The sequence below is a fragment of the Amphiprion ocellaris genome, chromosome 4, assembly GCF_022539595.1.
Source record: "Amphiprion ocellaris isolate individual 3 ecotype Okinawa chromosome 4, ASM2253959v1, whole genome shotgun sequence".
In the NCBI taxonomy this organism is placed as follows: domain Eukaryota; kingdom Metazoa; phylum Chordata; class Actinopteri; family Pomacentridae; genus Amphiprion; species Amphiprion ocellaris.
The window spans coordinates 37087456-37099874 of NC_072769.1; the positions used below are offsets into that span (position 1 = coordinate 37087456).

At 41.5% G+C, this 12419-nt stretch overlaps 1 protein-coding gene across 1 annotated transcript; it reads left to right on the top strand.

Moving 5' to 3' along the window:
- The first annotated feature begins 3544 nt into the window (after window positions 1-3544).
- On the top strand, window positions 3545-11310 carry LOC111566266 (galanin receptor 2a-like). Its single transcript, XM_023266785.3, has 4 exons — window positions 3545-3802; window positions 4322-4413; window positions 4713-5711; window positions 6855-11310. The coding sequence occupies exons 3-4, from the start codon at window positions 4837-4839 to the stop codon at window positions 7840-7842; spliced, it is 1863 nt and encodes a 620-aa protein (XP_023122553.2). The 5' UTR covers window positions 3545-3802; window positions 4322-4413; window positions 4713-4836; the 3' UTR covers window positions 7843-11310.
- Window positions 11311-12419: the final 1109 nt, after the last annotated feature.

The following is a 12419-nucleotide window of genomic DNA, read 5'->3' on the forward strand; positions in this document are numbered from 1 at the left end:
CGAAGCAAAAGGTAGCTACTTTGATAAATCAAAAAAACTAAAACATATTTGATTTTATTTAACTCTTTTTTGTTTATTACTTGTGTGTCACCTTAATTATTTTTGCTGACAATCTGCTTCCAATGTTTTCACCTGCTTTTTGCAGGAGGGATTGTGTTTCTCTACAGTACATCTCTCTTTACAATACTTCAAAGATGTCCTATTGGATTAAAGTCAGTGGACAAACCTGGCTAGATTGTAGTTTTCATTTTGATCTTTTATAGAAACTCTTGTGTGATTTTGGCAGTGTGTTTTAGGATTATTATCATGCTGGAACATTCCTCTTCTGCCAAACCTCTGCAGACTGGGAGTCATCTTGTCAGCCAGTATTGTGGAATATCATGCTATCATCTATAAACGTCATCCGCCAACACCTTTTACACTCATGCAGCCGCTTCACTGTCAGGACAATGCATTCTCTGTGGTAGTACCTACCAGGTTTACAAACATGCTGGAGAAAATTTATCTTGGTCTTATCTTAGCAAAAATGTGCTCTTAACACTGAACAGGCTTCTTTTCATTCACTGTACAATAATTAAAACTGCACAAAATCTTGCAAAAAACCGCTGTCTATGTGGATGCTGTCTATAGAAGCTGACACTATGCACTGTCCTTCGCACTGTCTGAGCTGTCACAGAAACAATGATTTCCATTGAAAACATCTGTGCTAAATGTAAAGCATTTGTCCTCGGCTGGATGACTACTACAGCTCTGATAAATGGTACTATGGCTTGTTCTTTACCTTGTGATTACTGCGTTTCCACTGATTTTTAGATGGTCACAGATCTTGCTGTAATATTTTTCATCATTGTGAAGTCTTATAATGAGATTTTTTGAGTCCTCTGGCAATACTTTTCAATGTGGAGCACTGACGCAAACGGTCTGGTAGATACAGCTAACGGGTCAAGAACTGATACAGTTCTGGTGTTCACATTTTATAACCGTGTTCGTGCCGTAAGGCTGATGTAGGCTGATTCTGCTGTATTTTAAATTCTAAAGAATTTTTGATCATTCATAAGAGAAAATCTTCTGCTGTTCACCTTAGAAATTATCCAGCTATTGAGAGGTGATGCAGTTCGACATTTAGGTGATTTTGAACAGGGGTTTATTCACTTCTGTTGTACACTGTAGATCGGCAAATTTTAGACAAAGCGGCGGTGTAGAGTTGCATATAAAACATTTTAGGCAGTAAGGGATTATTTTCATAGATAAAACGTATATGTATGTACAACTCTGATACACAGATTAGTTTGTATTTGTCAGGGGACTGAGAGGCACTTTACAATGGTACATAGAAACATGTCCTACACTGTAAATGTCATGCCCTCCACCTCTGGCTCTAAGTAGCGGTAGGTCTTCTCCCTTCCTGCTTTTTTCTCCTCAGGTGGGCTTGTGCACATGGAGCTGGCAGGCAGGTGTTGCCAATCCAATCAACAGGAACTGAGGAACTGAGTGAGCAGGTGGGAATAATGAAGACAGCTTCCTCTTCCCCACAAAGTCAGACTCTGCTCGCTACTCGAGCATCGAACAGTCAGTTCTGATTCCTGGTTCAGTCTAGCTCCTCTGCTTCGGCTTTGTGTTAACTCAGTATTTCTTGCCTTTCAGTCTGCACTCCCTTCCTGCTTGTGCCCACACCTTGGCTGTCTGAACCTTCTGTCTGTAAACTGGATCCACTTGCGCCTCCTTTCTCGTCCGTCGGAATTCATCCACCACGCTGGTTGTAACAACATCTGCAGTTCCTGCTCTGTCCGTCAAGCCAAATGCCACCATTCCTTTGCCAGGGCCTTCCATACCCACATCTCTGTCAGCTAAGTTCCTCACTTAATCTCCGAGCCCTCTAGAGAGCTCCGTATTTTGAGTTTTTGCTACTCCTTCTCCTCTGTGTGTGTTAGGCGCATTTCTGTTGTAGTCCCTAAACTCTAGTTGTAGTTCCTGTTCTGTATTGTAAATAAACTTGTCTTATTTTGCCGTATGCCTGTTGTCGTGTCTCTTTACCCTGCATGAGTCTCAGCCAGTGGCTTCGTAACAGTAAACATTTCTATGTTGAAGTTCAGCTTAGAAAAGTAACTAGTGCTGCATTAAAAATGTGAATTAAATGCACTGGAGTTGATTATTTATTTCACTGTCCTCTTATAAATTGTGAAAGTGTCAAGCTGGCTGAGTTAAATCGACTGACCTTGAGAAAACAAGTTCAACAACCTTAAGATACAATATTGAATTAACTACTCAGGTGGTGGTTACAGATGGATTTACATTCCTTTGACATTTTCTAAATATAAAGTGGTTCTTCTTTATTTAATGCTGAGAACTCAGAGCCTCAGCTGTTGAAGCCATTTTTGACTGGAGTGACTACAAACATAATCTGTCACATGGCTTCTGGAGAGATGAAAATGAACTCTGTGGATGTTACGATGTAGGAACTCGGTTTGAGACCGGAAGAGACTAAACAAACTGGTAAAGAAAGGCAGTTCTGTCCTGGGCTGCCCCCTTGATCCTGTGGAGGTGATGGGAGACAGGAGGATGAAGACAAAGCTGTTGTCTATCATGGAGGACACCTCCCACCCCCTGCAGGAAACAGTATCATCACTGGCAGCTCCTGCAGTGACAGACTGCTTCACCCGCGGTGTTTGAAGGAGAGATATTGTAGGTCCTTCATTCCTGCTGCTGTCAGACTGTTCAATCAAGCTCCCAGTAGTTCAGTTCACCCACTAACTGCAATAAAAATGTATTTAAGAACACTGTGAAATTTCACAGAAATTTTTCAGTAAACATTTAGATTTCTTCTACAAGGAGAAAAAGACTGTGTTGCTCTTTTTGTTTTCTTGCACTATTTTTGTATTTGCTGCTGTATCACTGAAAATTTCTCCACTGTGGGATCAGTAAAGGTTTAATCTGTCTTAATCTATCAGTCCATCATTACTTTAAGAACTGAAGGTTAGTGTGTGAAGGTGTGTCCAAACCCTTGACTTGCATTAAGTAAACCATAACTGCCTACACATATCACAGAAATTACACATAAATATGGGTCTGTGTGTTGACGTGGGTTGACGTTCAGCCACTGTAAAAGGACACATTTCCTGCAGGAGGATTTATATCTGATCACTCACCACTAAGGCATTTGTGTTTCAGAGGACTGTGGCTGCTCACTACAGGTAGGAACAAGAATGGACAAGTAGCCTCAGTGGGATCTCTGGAAACTGCGAGAGTCCATTTAATGATCTGAATCCTTCAATGTTATCAAAACGATCCGAGGACAAAAAGCGACAAGTCAATAAACCATTTGGCTCCTATAATCAGTCAGAGGGGAAGACACGGTAGCAGTGGAGACAGTTTTGGGGTTTGAAGCGGGGGAAAAAAATGAAAGTGTCCTCAGTTTATTTGAAAGAGTGACACTTTTTGATGAGAGTGCCATAGGTGCTGCGTGAGCGCGCGCGCGTGAGTGTGTGTGCGCGCAGCAGCTGCTCCCTGCCTGAGTTTCTTCTCTGCTCTCATTCAGCCTCCTCAGTCCTGCAGCGGCGGACGGACTCTCGGTGCTCCGGGCTGCAAGAGCGACATGTGAGGAGCCGCAGCACAAACAACACCCCTCTCTGTGGTTCTGGGACTGAAAAGACCGACTGTCAAGCGCACATACCGGCTGTAAGCCATCCAGGAGCAACTTTGCCACAGTCTCCGCTTTGTTTTGGGTGCAGATCTTCAGTCAGCATCTTCCTGCTTCTGCAGCATCTTCAGGATCTCAGCATCAAACGTGATCCACACATGCACGGTCAGTAAACTGAAACCTCTCTTCGTTATATTTGCTTTTGTTATTATTATTATTATTATTATTATTATTATTATTATTATTATTATTATCTTAACTTTGGGGTTTAAATGAAGTGTTTTTACAGACTGATTTAGAATTTAAGTTTCTAGTGTAACATCTGATTGTGCCTGACGCTTGATTCAAAAATGAAAACATTTAAAGGAAATGTTCCAACTCACATCTGCACATCTGCAATGATTAAGTTAAGATTTAACAGCACTGCCGCACTTAGTCCTAACCAGGTCCAAAAATGCCATTAAGTATCAAGTTATTCCCTTCCTTAGTTTCTTCTTTATTTCATTTTTCAATAGCCAAACGGGGAGAAGCTGTGATCCTAATGCACCAGCAGCTGATGTTAAAAGCATTTCAATGTCTTTCTTTCTAGGAACGTGTTATTTGCTGTTGCTGCTCTGCCACAGAGCTGTTAATACAGCTGCAGGTGGAAATAGCCTCTGATGTCTGTGGTGTGTCTCCAAACAGATCTGATTGCATCAGTGTGATGGACTGAAGATGCGAGGAGGAAGAGGGGCCAAGGAGGGGGGAGGTCTGCTTGAGGTTTACCTTCCTTGAAGGTGAGAAAGTCTATTAATGTCTGTTGGTGGATTATCAGGTTCAGACAGCCACTCCCTAGAGGAATGAAACATATATGTTACATAAGATGTGCACTGGTGGACCAGCACTGAGCAGCATCATGACTCCAGCTGACTCACAGGATGTGGCTTAAGATGGGGAACCATGATTTTTACCCTCACACTTCGAAAGGACCTGCAGAATACAAGACAAGAACGTGTAACCAGATGGGACATTTTTCGGTGAGGAAGTCTTGCTTTTTTGGATTTTACTAATTATTTTTGTTTGCTTTGTTTTATAGCTGTGTGTATAACTGGATTTTAATGAAGACCAAGGGAAACCTTTACAGTGCACCTTGTGCTTGAGAGGTATTACACTTCTCTGCAGCCTCACCTGCTGTGGTTTTGTTCCCTCTTGGATGCAGCATGGCTCGTTCCCAGGACCAGCTGTCAGACTGGAGCTCTGTTCAGTCCAGCTTCTCCCCATTGATGCAGTTTTCCGGCTCTGAGAAAAAACTTAACCACACCTACAGCTTCCACAGCGCTCCTATGCTGCCATCTACTATTAGCTCTCCGACTGCCTCTCTCCATCAGCCTCTGCCCTCTCCGCTGCCCTCCACCCTTGTTCCATATTCCTCCCTATTCTTCCCTTTTTTTGCCACCACCTCCTCCTCCTCAGCCTTTAGGCAACCGTCCTCCTCCTCCTTTCCTTTGTCTCTTTCCAACTTTTCTTCTAATGATTTGGCATACCTGGAGAGCATGCTGCTCTGGACCATCCATGAACCCAGCACCATTGCTCTGACCATCATGTACTGTCTGTCCTTTATTTTGGGGTTCACTGGGAATTTAATGTCCCTACGAGTCCTAACCAGCAGGCACAGTCGGCGGCTAGCAGGCGTTAGTGCTACACGCAATCTGCTGGTGAACCTGGCAGTGTGTGACCTGGCTGTGGTGTGCGTGTGCATGCCCATCACCCTGGGGAACCAAATCTACACCGCCTGGGTCTACGGTGACCTCCTGTGTCGAGCTGTGCCCTTCACACAGGCCATCTCAGTCTCAGCCAGCGTGCTAACGCTGACGGTGATCAGCGTGAATCGTTACTACAGTGTCCGATCTCCACTGCGAGCTCGCTCCATGTTTACCCGCCGCCGGATCTTGGCAACTGTTGCTGTGGTGTGGATGGTGTCCTCGATGATGTGCGCTCCTATTGCAGTGATGAACCGGCGGCGAGAGATCAGCTTTGAGACATTCACCATCTTGGTCTGTCAGGAAACATGGCCTCAGCATCGGCTCAAACAGGGGTAGGTACTATGACAACAGACCATATAATGTACCAAAACTGAATGACCAAGTTTGCATTACAGGATCAGGATGCACACTCAGTTCATCCCTGATGCTCAGAAGTGGAAATAGAGCTTGAGGGGACTGACACACCAAGCTGAGAGTCAGCATTTAGTGCTGCTGGGCTGGTTCAGTGTGGACATCTATTGCCTGTAGGTTTTATACTGTCTAGCTCTGTAGCCAGTGATTGGCTCTCAATGCTCAGTTGAACATGTTGACTTGGAAGAGGTTGTCAAAGAGAGTTCTCTGACTGGCTGTTCAGGCAGGTGAAGCAGTACATAAACCAAGTGCCAGTTGACTGTTTTCTTCTTGTCTGTAGTGTTTGCAGTATTTTTGATTAACTTGTAACCAAAGACATACAGCAATGTGAAACAAAGAATGTAATCAGTTGACCTTTGCATCTTATTTGTTAAAGTTTGGTTTGGTGTTAAAGGAATCTAGGTTTTATATACAGATGCCTGCTTTCTACTCAGACCTCTGAGGTTTTGAAATGCTGTTGTGACAAATTTAGCAACAGTTCCATTTAAAACACAGATTAAGACAGGCTTCATTTTTTTTGTTTGTCCTTTTGTATTTTCCTGTTTTTCACCATAATCATTAGTTGCTCATAAGGGGCTTACAATGACTTCTATTATTCACACGCTGTGATTTCACTGTGTACGCCACTATGGCCCCCCTGGTCAATGAAACACTTTTCAAATATGAGCAACAAAATGTTCCAAATCGTGATGATTATTCACGAACCCAATTCTCTAGGCAGGTCTAAAACATGACTGCTTGTTATAATAGTGCCCTATTGATCCTTGTATCATGTCTTTGAAAACAGGAGTGAATTCAACAGTCACCACAAGAGTCCATTGCGTTTCTGCTAACTATACTTTATCTGCAAATGGAGCATGTTTTGGATGTAACAAAAATATCACAGACTCACCAAGCATTTCCTAATAGCAGAATGTGGACAGTGTCGATGTAAAATGCCAGTGGAATACATACTCATCAATGTAAAACTATTGCAAATTTCATTTTATTGTAAAAATGCATAGTTCACATGGACAATTAAATCAATATCTCATTTTTAATGAAGCTTCACTTTTCTTCCACAGATACAATGTGCTGTTGTTTGTGATGCTCTACTGTTTGCCAGTCACCTTTAACCTCACCATTGGGTTCCTGACCGGCAGACGACTTTGGGGAGGGAAGAAATCCACTTTTGCTGATCTTGATCCTCGCAGCCAAGCTCTTCACGCATCTCGCTTAAAGACGCGTCAGAAGATCGCCAAGATGGTGGTGTGTCTGGTGCTTTTGTTCGCAGTGTCCTGGTTGCCACTTTACTTGACTGACCTTTGGATCGACTGCGAACAGACACCGTCATCGTGGCTCCTGCAGGCAAGGCCATTTGCTCAGTGGCTCGGCCTGACAAACTCCAGCCTTAACCCCATCTGTTACTGTTTCATTGGGGATCTGTACCGCTCAGCGAAGGTCATACGGACGCGGTACTACGAGAAAGTTGCTTCTCTCTTCAGCACCTCCTCATTCACCAATTCAGCTGCAGCGGTGTCTCCTGCTGCAGTGATTACAGACACCAAAGTCCTTTCTGCTGAGCGACACCATATTGCAGCTGCTGTGGCGGCGTCTGCATCAATGGTTACGATCCCCAGGCTGCTGGGCTTGGCTAGAGGCCAGGGACTGGGGCAGAAGGTCGGAGATAGTTCAGACAGCCAAGCAGGATCGGACCACAGTATCTCAGACTGGTGTCGGTCCAGTCCCAGTGCGTGTGACAGCTCTTTGTTGCCCTGCCAGCTCAGCAAATTCCAGCACTCCATACAAAGAGAAGATTTCCTGCCAACGAGAAGACACTCCGTGATTGCTGGATCATTACCTTTAGGAATGGAACCTGTGGAAATAGACGTGCTACCTCCGAGGAGGCATTCAGGCGACAGAATATATGGCCTGTCAGCTGATAAGAGAGAAATCATTACCATGAGCAGAGACACTTTCTGTTACACTGGGCATTGCAGAGGCAAAATTTCACAAACCTACTCTCTGGTGGGGGACACGGAGGATGAAACAACCAACATCACCAGTCTATGAAAACTGCAGATTATCTGATGTATTGGAAGGGAGGAATTTCTTCTTTTTGTCCTGCAGGCAGTACAAACACACATAGCTAAAGATTCACAGTTTGCCACTGACAGTGTGGATTAATTCCTTGTAAAAGCCATTGTTTGTCTTGAGGATAAACCAACCTGGTCTATGCTTTCCTTCTCTCTGTGTGTAGTAGACTGTCTTTATTAGTTAAAGCACAAGTCATCCTGGACTGTTCACACAGATGAGCTCAGGTTTCGGATGGCAGGCGGAGGGAGCATTGATGGAATGAACACTGCAGGGGAACAGTTGGAGGGTTATTTAGCTCCGGGCTAGAAAGACAGTTATCAGTAAGAGGGATGGATTGCAGCAGTGTGCCAATACATGCAAATCATATCACAGTCACAGCTGTTTTGATCATCTGCTGAAGACAGTATCCCAGCAGGGTGTAGTGTGTGATGATTTTTTTGTGTAGGTCTTTTTTTTTTAAATTTCTTAGTGCGTTGCTCGTGTTTCTGATTGTATTTGTTGCTCATAGTAAAGGTCAAACGCTTTGTTGCAATGCAATGCAATGCGTGAACATAAAAACTGTCTAACAGGTTTTCACACATTGCCATGAATGTCTGCTTTGCAATTTGCAAAAAGATTTGAAGCATATATGAATATAATCTTTCTGCATATATATTATATTAATATAAATCAGTGCTTTATTCTACCAGAATTTAAAGACAACCAGCTGACCTGTGTGGGCAAGGAACAGAGATGTATGAGAGCCTTTCTATTTGAGATGACACTCAGAGCTCCTTTATATACAGTATCTATAGGAAAATAGGCCCTGAGAAAGCAGATCCTTATACAGTATATCCCCACCCACAAACGCGAGTTTCTTTTAGTTAAGACATAAGCCTAGTTTCAGAATCAATTTCTTCTTCAGTTTTCATACATGTTGTTGAATGTGAAGCTGAAAAGATAATAATTCATCAAGAATAAACCCTTTATATTTTTTACATTTACACATGGTCAGTAAGTTTGCCTTGATTTGTAACAACAAAAAAGAGATTTGTTAGTTTTTTCTTTGAATCTGTAAATAGCTTAACTTCACTCTAAAAGTCAAGCTTTAAGTGTGCAAAGTTATATGGACAGTGTCAGTGGAAAGTTCAAACTGGGGTTGGTCTAAATTTGCATGAATGCTGGTCAGTAAACACCAGTGTCATCTGCATAAAAGTGAACATTTATATCAGGAGAATATTAACCAAGAGAATTCATTTAAGTACACAGCTGTGTTTTGAGTTTTGTTCCTTGGGGTACACCATCTGATGCTGTACAGAATGGAGAAGTGCGACTGCTGGCATGTACACATGACACTTAATTGAACTTAATTACTACATAATCAACAATATGAAAGGCTTTGGAAATACCACGGATGTTATTATACTACTATTTGACCTGTTTGGAATCTACTTTGAGAACATGTTTCATACATGCGGAATAGACTTGCATTTATGTGAATGTGCACTACTGCTGCACATGCTCATCCCTTACCTTTAAGTCTGTGGTGTTCCTGTGAAGCCCAAAATTTGCGTACAGTCGATAGTCCACACGGCAACTACACTACTAGGGCAGTTGTGTGCAAGATGTAATGAAGGTTTTGGGCAGATCCTTGCATACGCTCTCGGATGAAAGAATCTCTTGGACCCCAGCAGATCACTGTTCCGCACTCACAGATGCAGATACTCTTCCTTCGGTCTAATAGTTACTCCTCTAACAACAACAACAAAAAGATTACCCAACAGGTAAGTGTGGAGGATGTGGAGAATGACGAGTTAAACTGGAATAAGTGTTTGAATAAGACAGAAGAGAAGAACGAGTGCTCATTGAAAGGTTGAAAGATCAAAATTTCAGAATTTTCTTTTTAGAATTTGTTGAATTTTTGTATATTTTATTAGTAAAATGCTCTGTTTTAGTCTTCTTTATTGCAAATGTGGGTATATTGTGTGACTTCTTAAAATGCATTTTCGCTATGTGAAATCTGTGACACAGAAGCTGTCAAACAGTTCATTTGCAGGGAATGTGATGTTAAATGTTAAACTGGAATAGGTGTTTGGATAAGACAGAAGAGAAGAAGGCGTGCTCATTGAAAAGTTGAAAAATCTAAATTTCAGATTTTTCTTTTTAGAATTTGTTGAATTTTTGTATATTTTATTAGTAAAAATGCTCTGCTTTAGTCTTCTTTATTGCAAATGTGGGTCTATTGTGTGACTTCTTAAAATGCATTTTAGCTATGTGAAATCTGTGACACAGAAGCTGTCAAACAGTTCATTTGCAGGGAATGTGAGATATACTGTATATGAAGCAGAAAATGAAACGTTCAGTAAATACTTTGGATTTGCACTTCATCGCTCTGTGGCACTTCTCTTACAACTTTTCAGATAGTTGTAAGAGAATATATATGTTATAAAGTTAGACAAGGTCATTTAAACTAAACCATCAAAAGTAAGACTTTTAAGGCCAGTTCATCCAAATCACACAAGAAACATATTTTTCTGTAAGTCTAAAGGAAGTTTTGGTGTAATTTAAACAGAAATATGGTGTTTACAATCTTTGTCCTCCAAACAGCTCAGAGAAATCAATGATGACAACGGCTGTATTTGAGTCATTAAAAATAATCAATTGAACTCCATCAGCAATTTTTTCTCAACTGTTTCTTCAGTGGGAAGTAATTTTAATAGGGGTGAAAATGAAACTTGATTCACCTAACATATATTGTAGTAGTGGCAGAAATCTCTAAGGGATATCTTGAACTGGTTAATCTCAAATAATCTGTATATGAAGATACCACTTATGGCAAGAGAGGAAATGTGTTTCTGCAGTTTGGTTGTCGTGACACAATAACTGTACAGTGAGCAGCTACAGCAGAACACGAGAACATAATTTGATAGCAGGAGTGTTTTGGACCAACCAGAGGTACTGCCTGTTTAACCAGCACAAGCCTTTTTGAATAAAAGACAAACAGTTTGCCAAAATAGCTTCAAGCTATTAGTTTGTTTTTAAGTCAAAACAACTAAAAAAACACAAATATAAACACAATTACACATAACCAGGTACACACAACAAAACTGATTCTACCCTCAGGCAGCATCCACTTACGTGCAAGACAGAGGTGGTGAATTGCAGGAACTGCTGCGACATCAAGCTGCTAATCACGCTGTTGTCCTCGCAGCAAAAATGAAGTGGCACAACACTCAAAGCATCACAATGTGTTGAAAGTGTCCTATTTATGTCACTAGATAAGGTTGCTTGTACCTTCAGAAGTTTTAATGCCATTATGCTGTGACAGAGTGTTTTTAAATCTCCCCGCTTTACTTTTATCTACCTCCTTCTGTCTGTCTCAGTTTTGCACTGTGTTATTGGAGGGCATGTGTGCTAAATGATGTGCATTTGGTGTTTCATTAAAAAAAGCAAAAGAGTTTGTGAGTCTGTGGTCACCTGTAACTGAAACGCCCTGGGTTTGTCACAGCAAAACAACTGTTCTCCAGTCTGAAGATTGTACAATGTATCAATGACTAACAGGGATGAACTAAATAGATCAAAAAAAGTTCTCATATCTTTTCCCAGTGTTCTCATGTTACCTCAGGCTTGATTAAATCTTAATGGGATCTGAATTCTGTTATGAGAGGCACTTGTTCCTTTATCAAATGAGTGGGGAAGACATGAAAGGAGGAAACCATTCAAGGGCAGTCTCGGCAAGTTCCTGAAATCATTACAGAATAAGTTTGATTAGCGGACTGCAGAACAAGGTAGACATGCTAATTTTACTTGTTCATTAAGTGAAATGATTAGATTTCAGAAACTGAAGCCACTTTGGTGAAGGTTTGGATTATGTTCAGTTATATATTCAGGCTATTTTGTTGTAGTTTGAGAACTCTACTCTTAAGCTCCAGGTATGATGAAAGGTACTCTATGCTTTTACCTCATGTCACAGTGACTCCATACAGGTACATGAGACGCAAACAAAGCAGGGAGACACCCATTAAAACATTGCTCCTCATCACCACAGTGTGTCTTTAAAAGTCGTAAACCTCGTTGGTTTGTGACTGAGATAGTGGTATAAGTCCACAAAACACTTCCAAAGTGATATGAGGCACATATATTCTGAGACTGAATGATTATATCGATCATTATCTCACTATAAGCATGCAAACTGAGTGTAAATGTCTATAACATGTTGGGTGACAAGCAGAGGAAAATACATTTCCTAGAAGCTTCAGTGGAAACAAACTATTTCTTTTAGGCTCTTGAAAGTGCAGTTGCTCTCTACTGAAACTCCTAGGATTACCATGATCAGGATGACTGAGAATCTATACAGACGTAAGCAGACCCAGTGAAACTTTTTTTTTGGATCTAGACTGCAGAAGGGGCAAGATCTAAGTCACTTAGAAAAGGGTTTTATAATGAGGGCGCAGATGGCAGGAGTCAGTCAGTCGAGTCTTCCATCGTGTTTGTGACATACGCTCGGGTGTATACTGTATGTAGCAAACAAGATCTCTAAATCAAATGGCTAAATATGCAGTTTCTAACTGTCC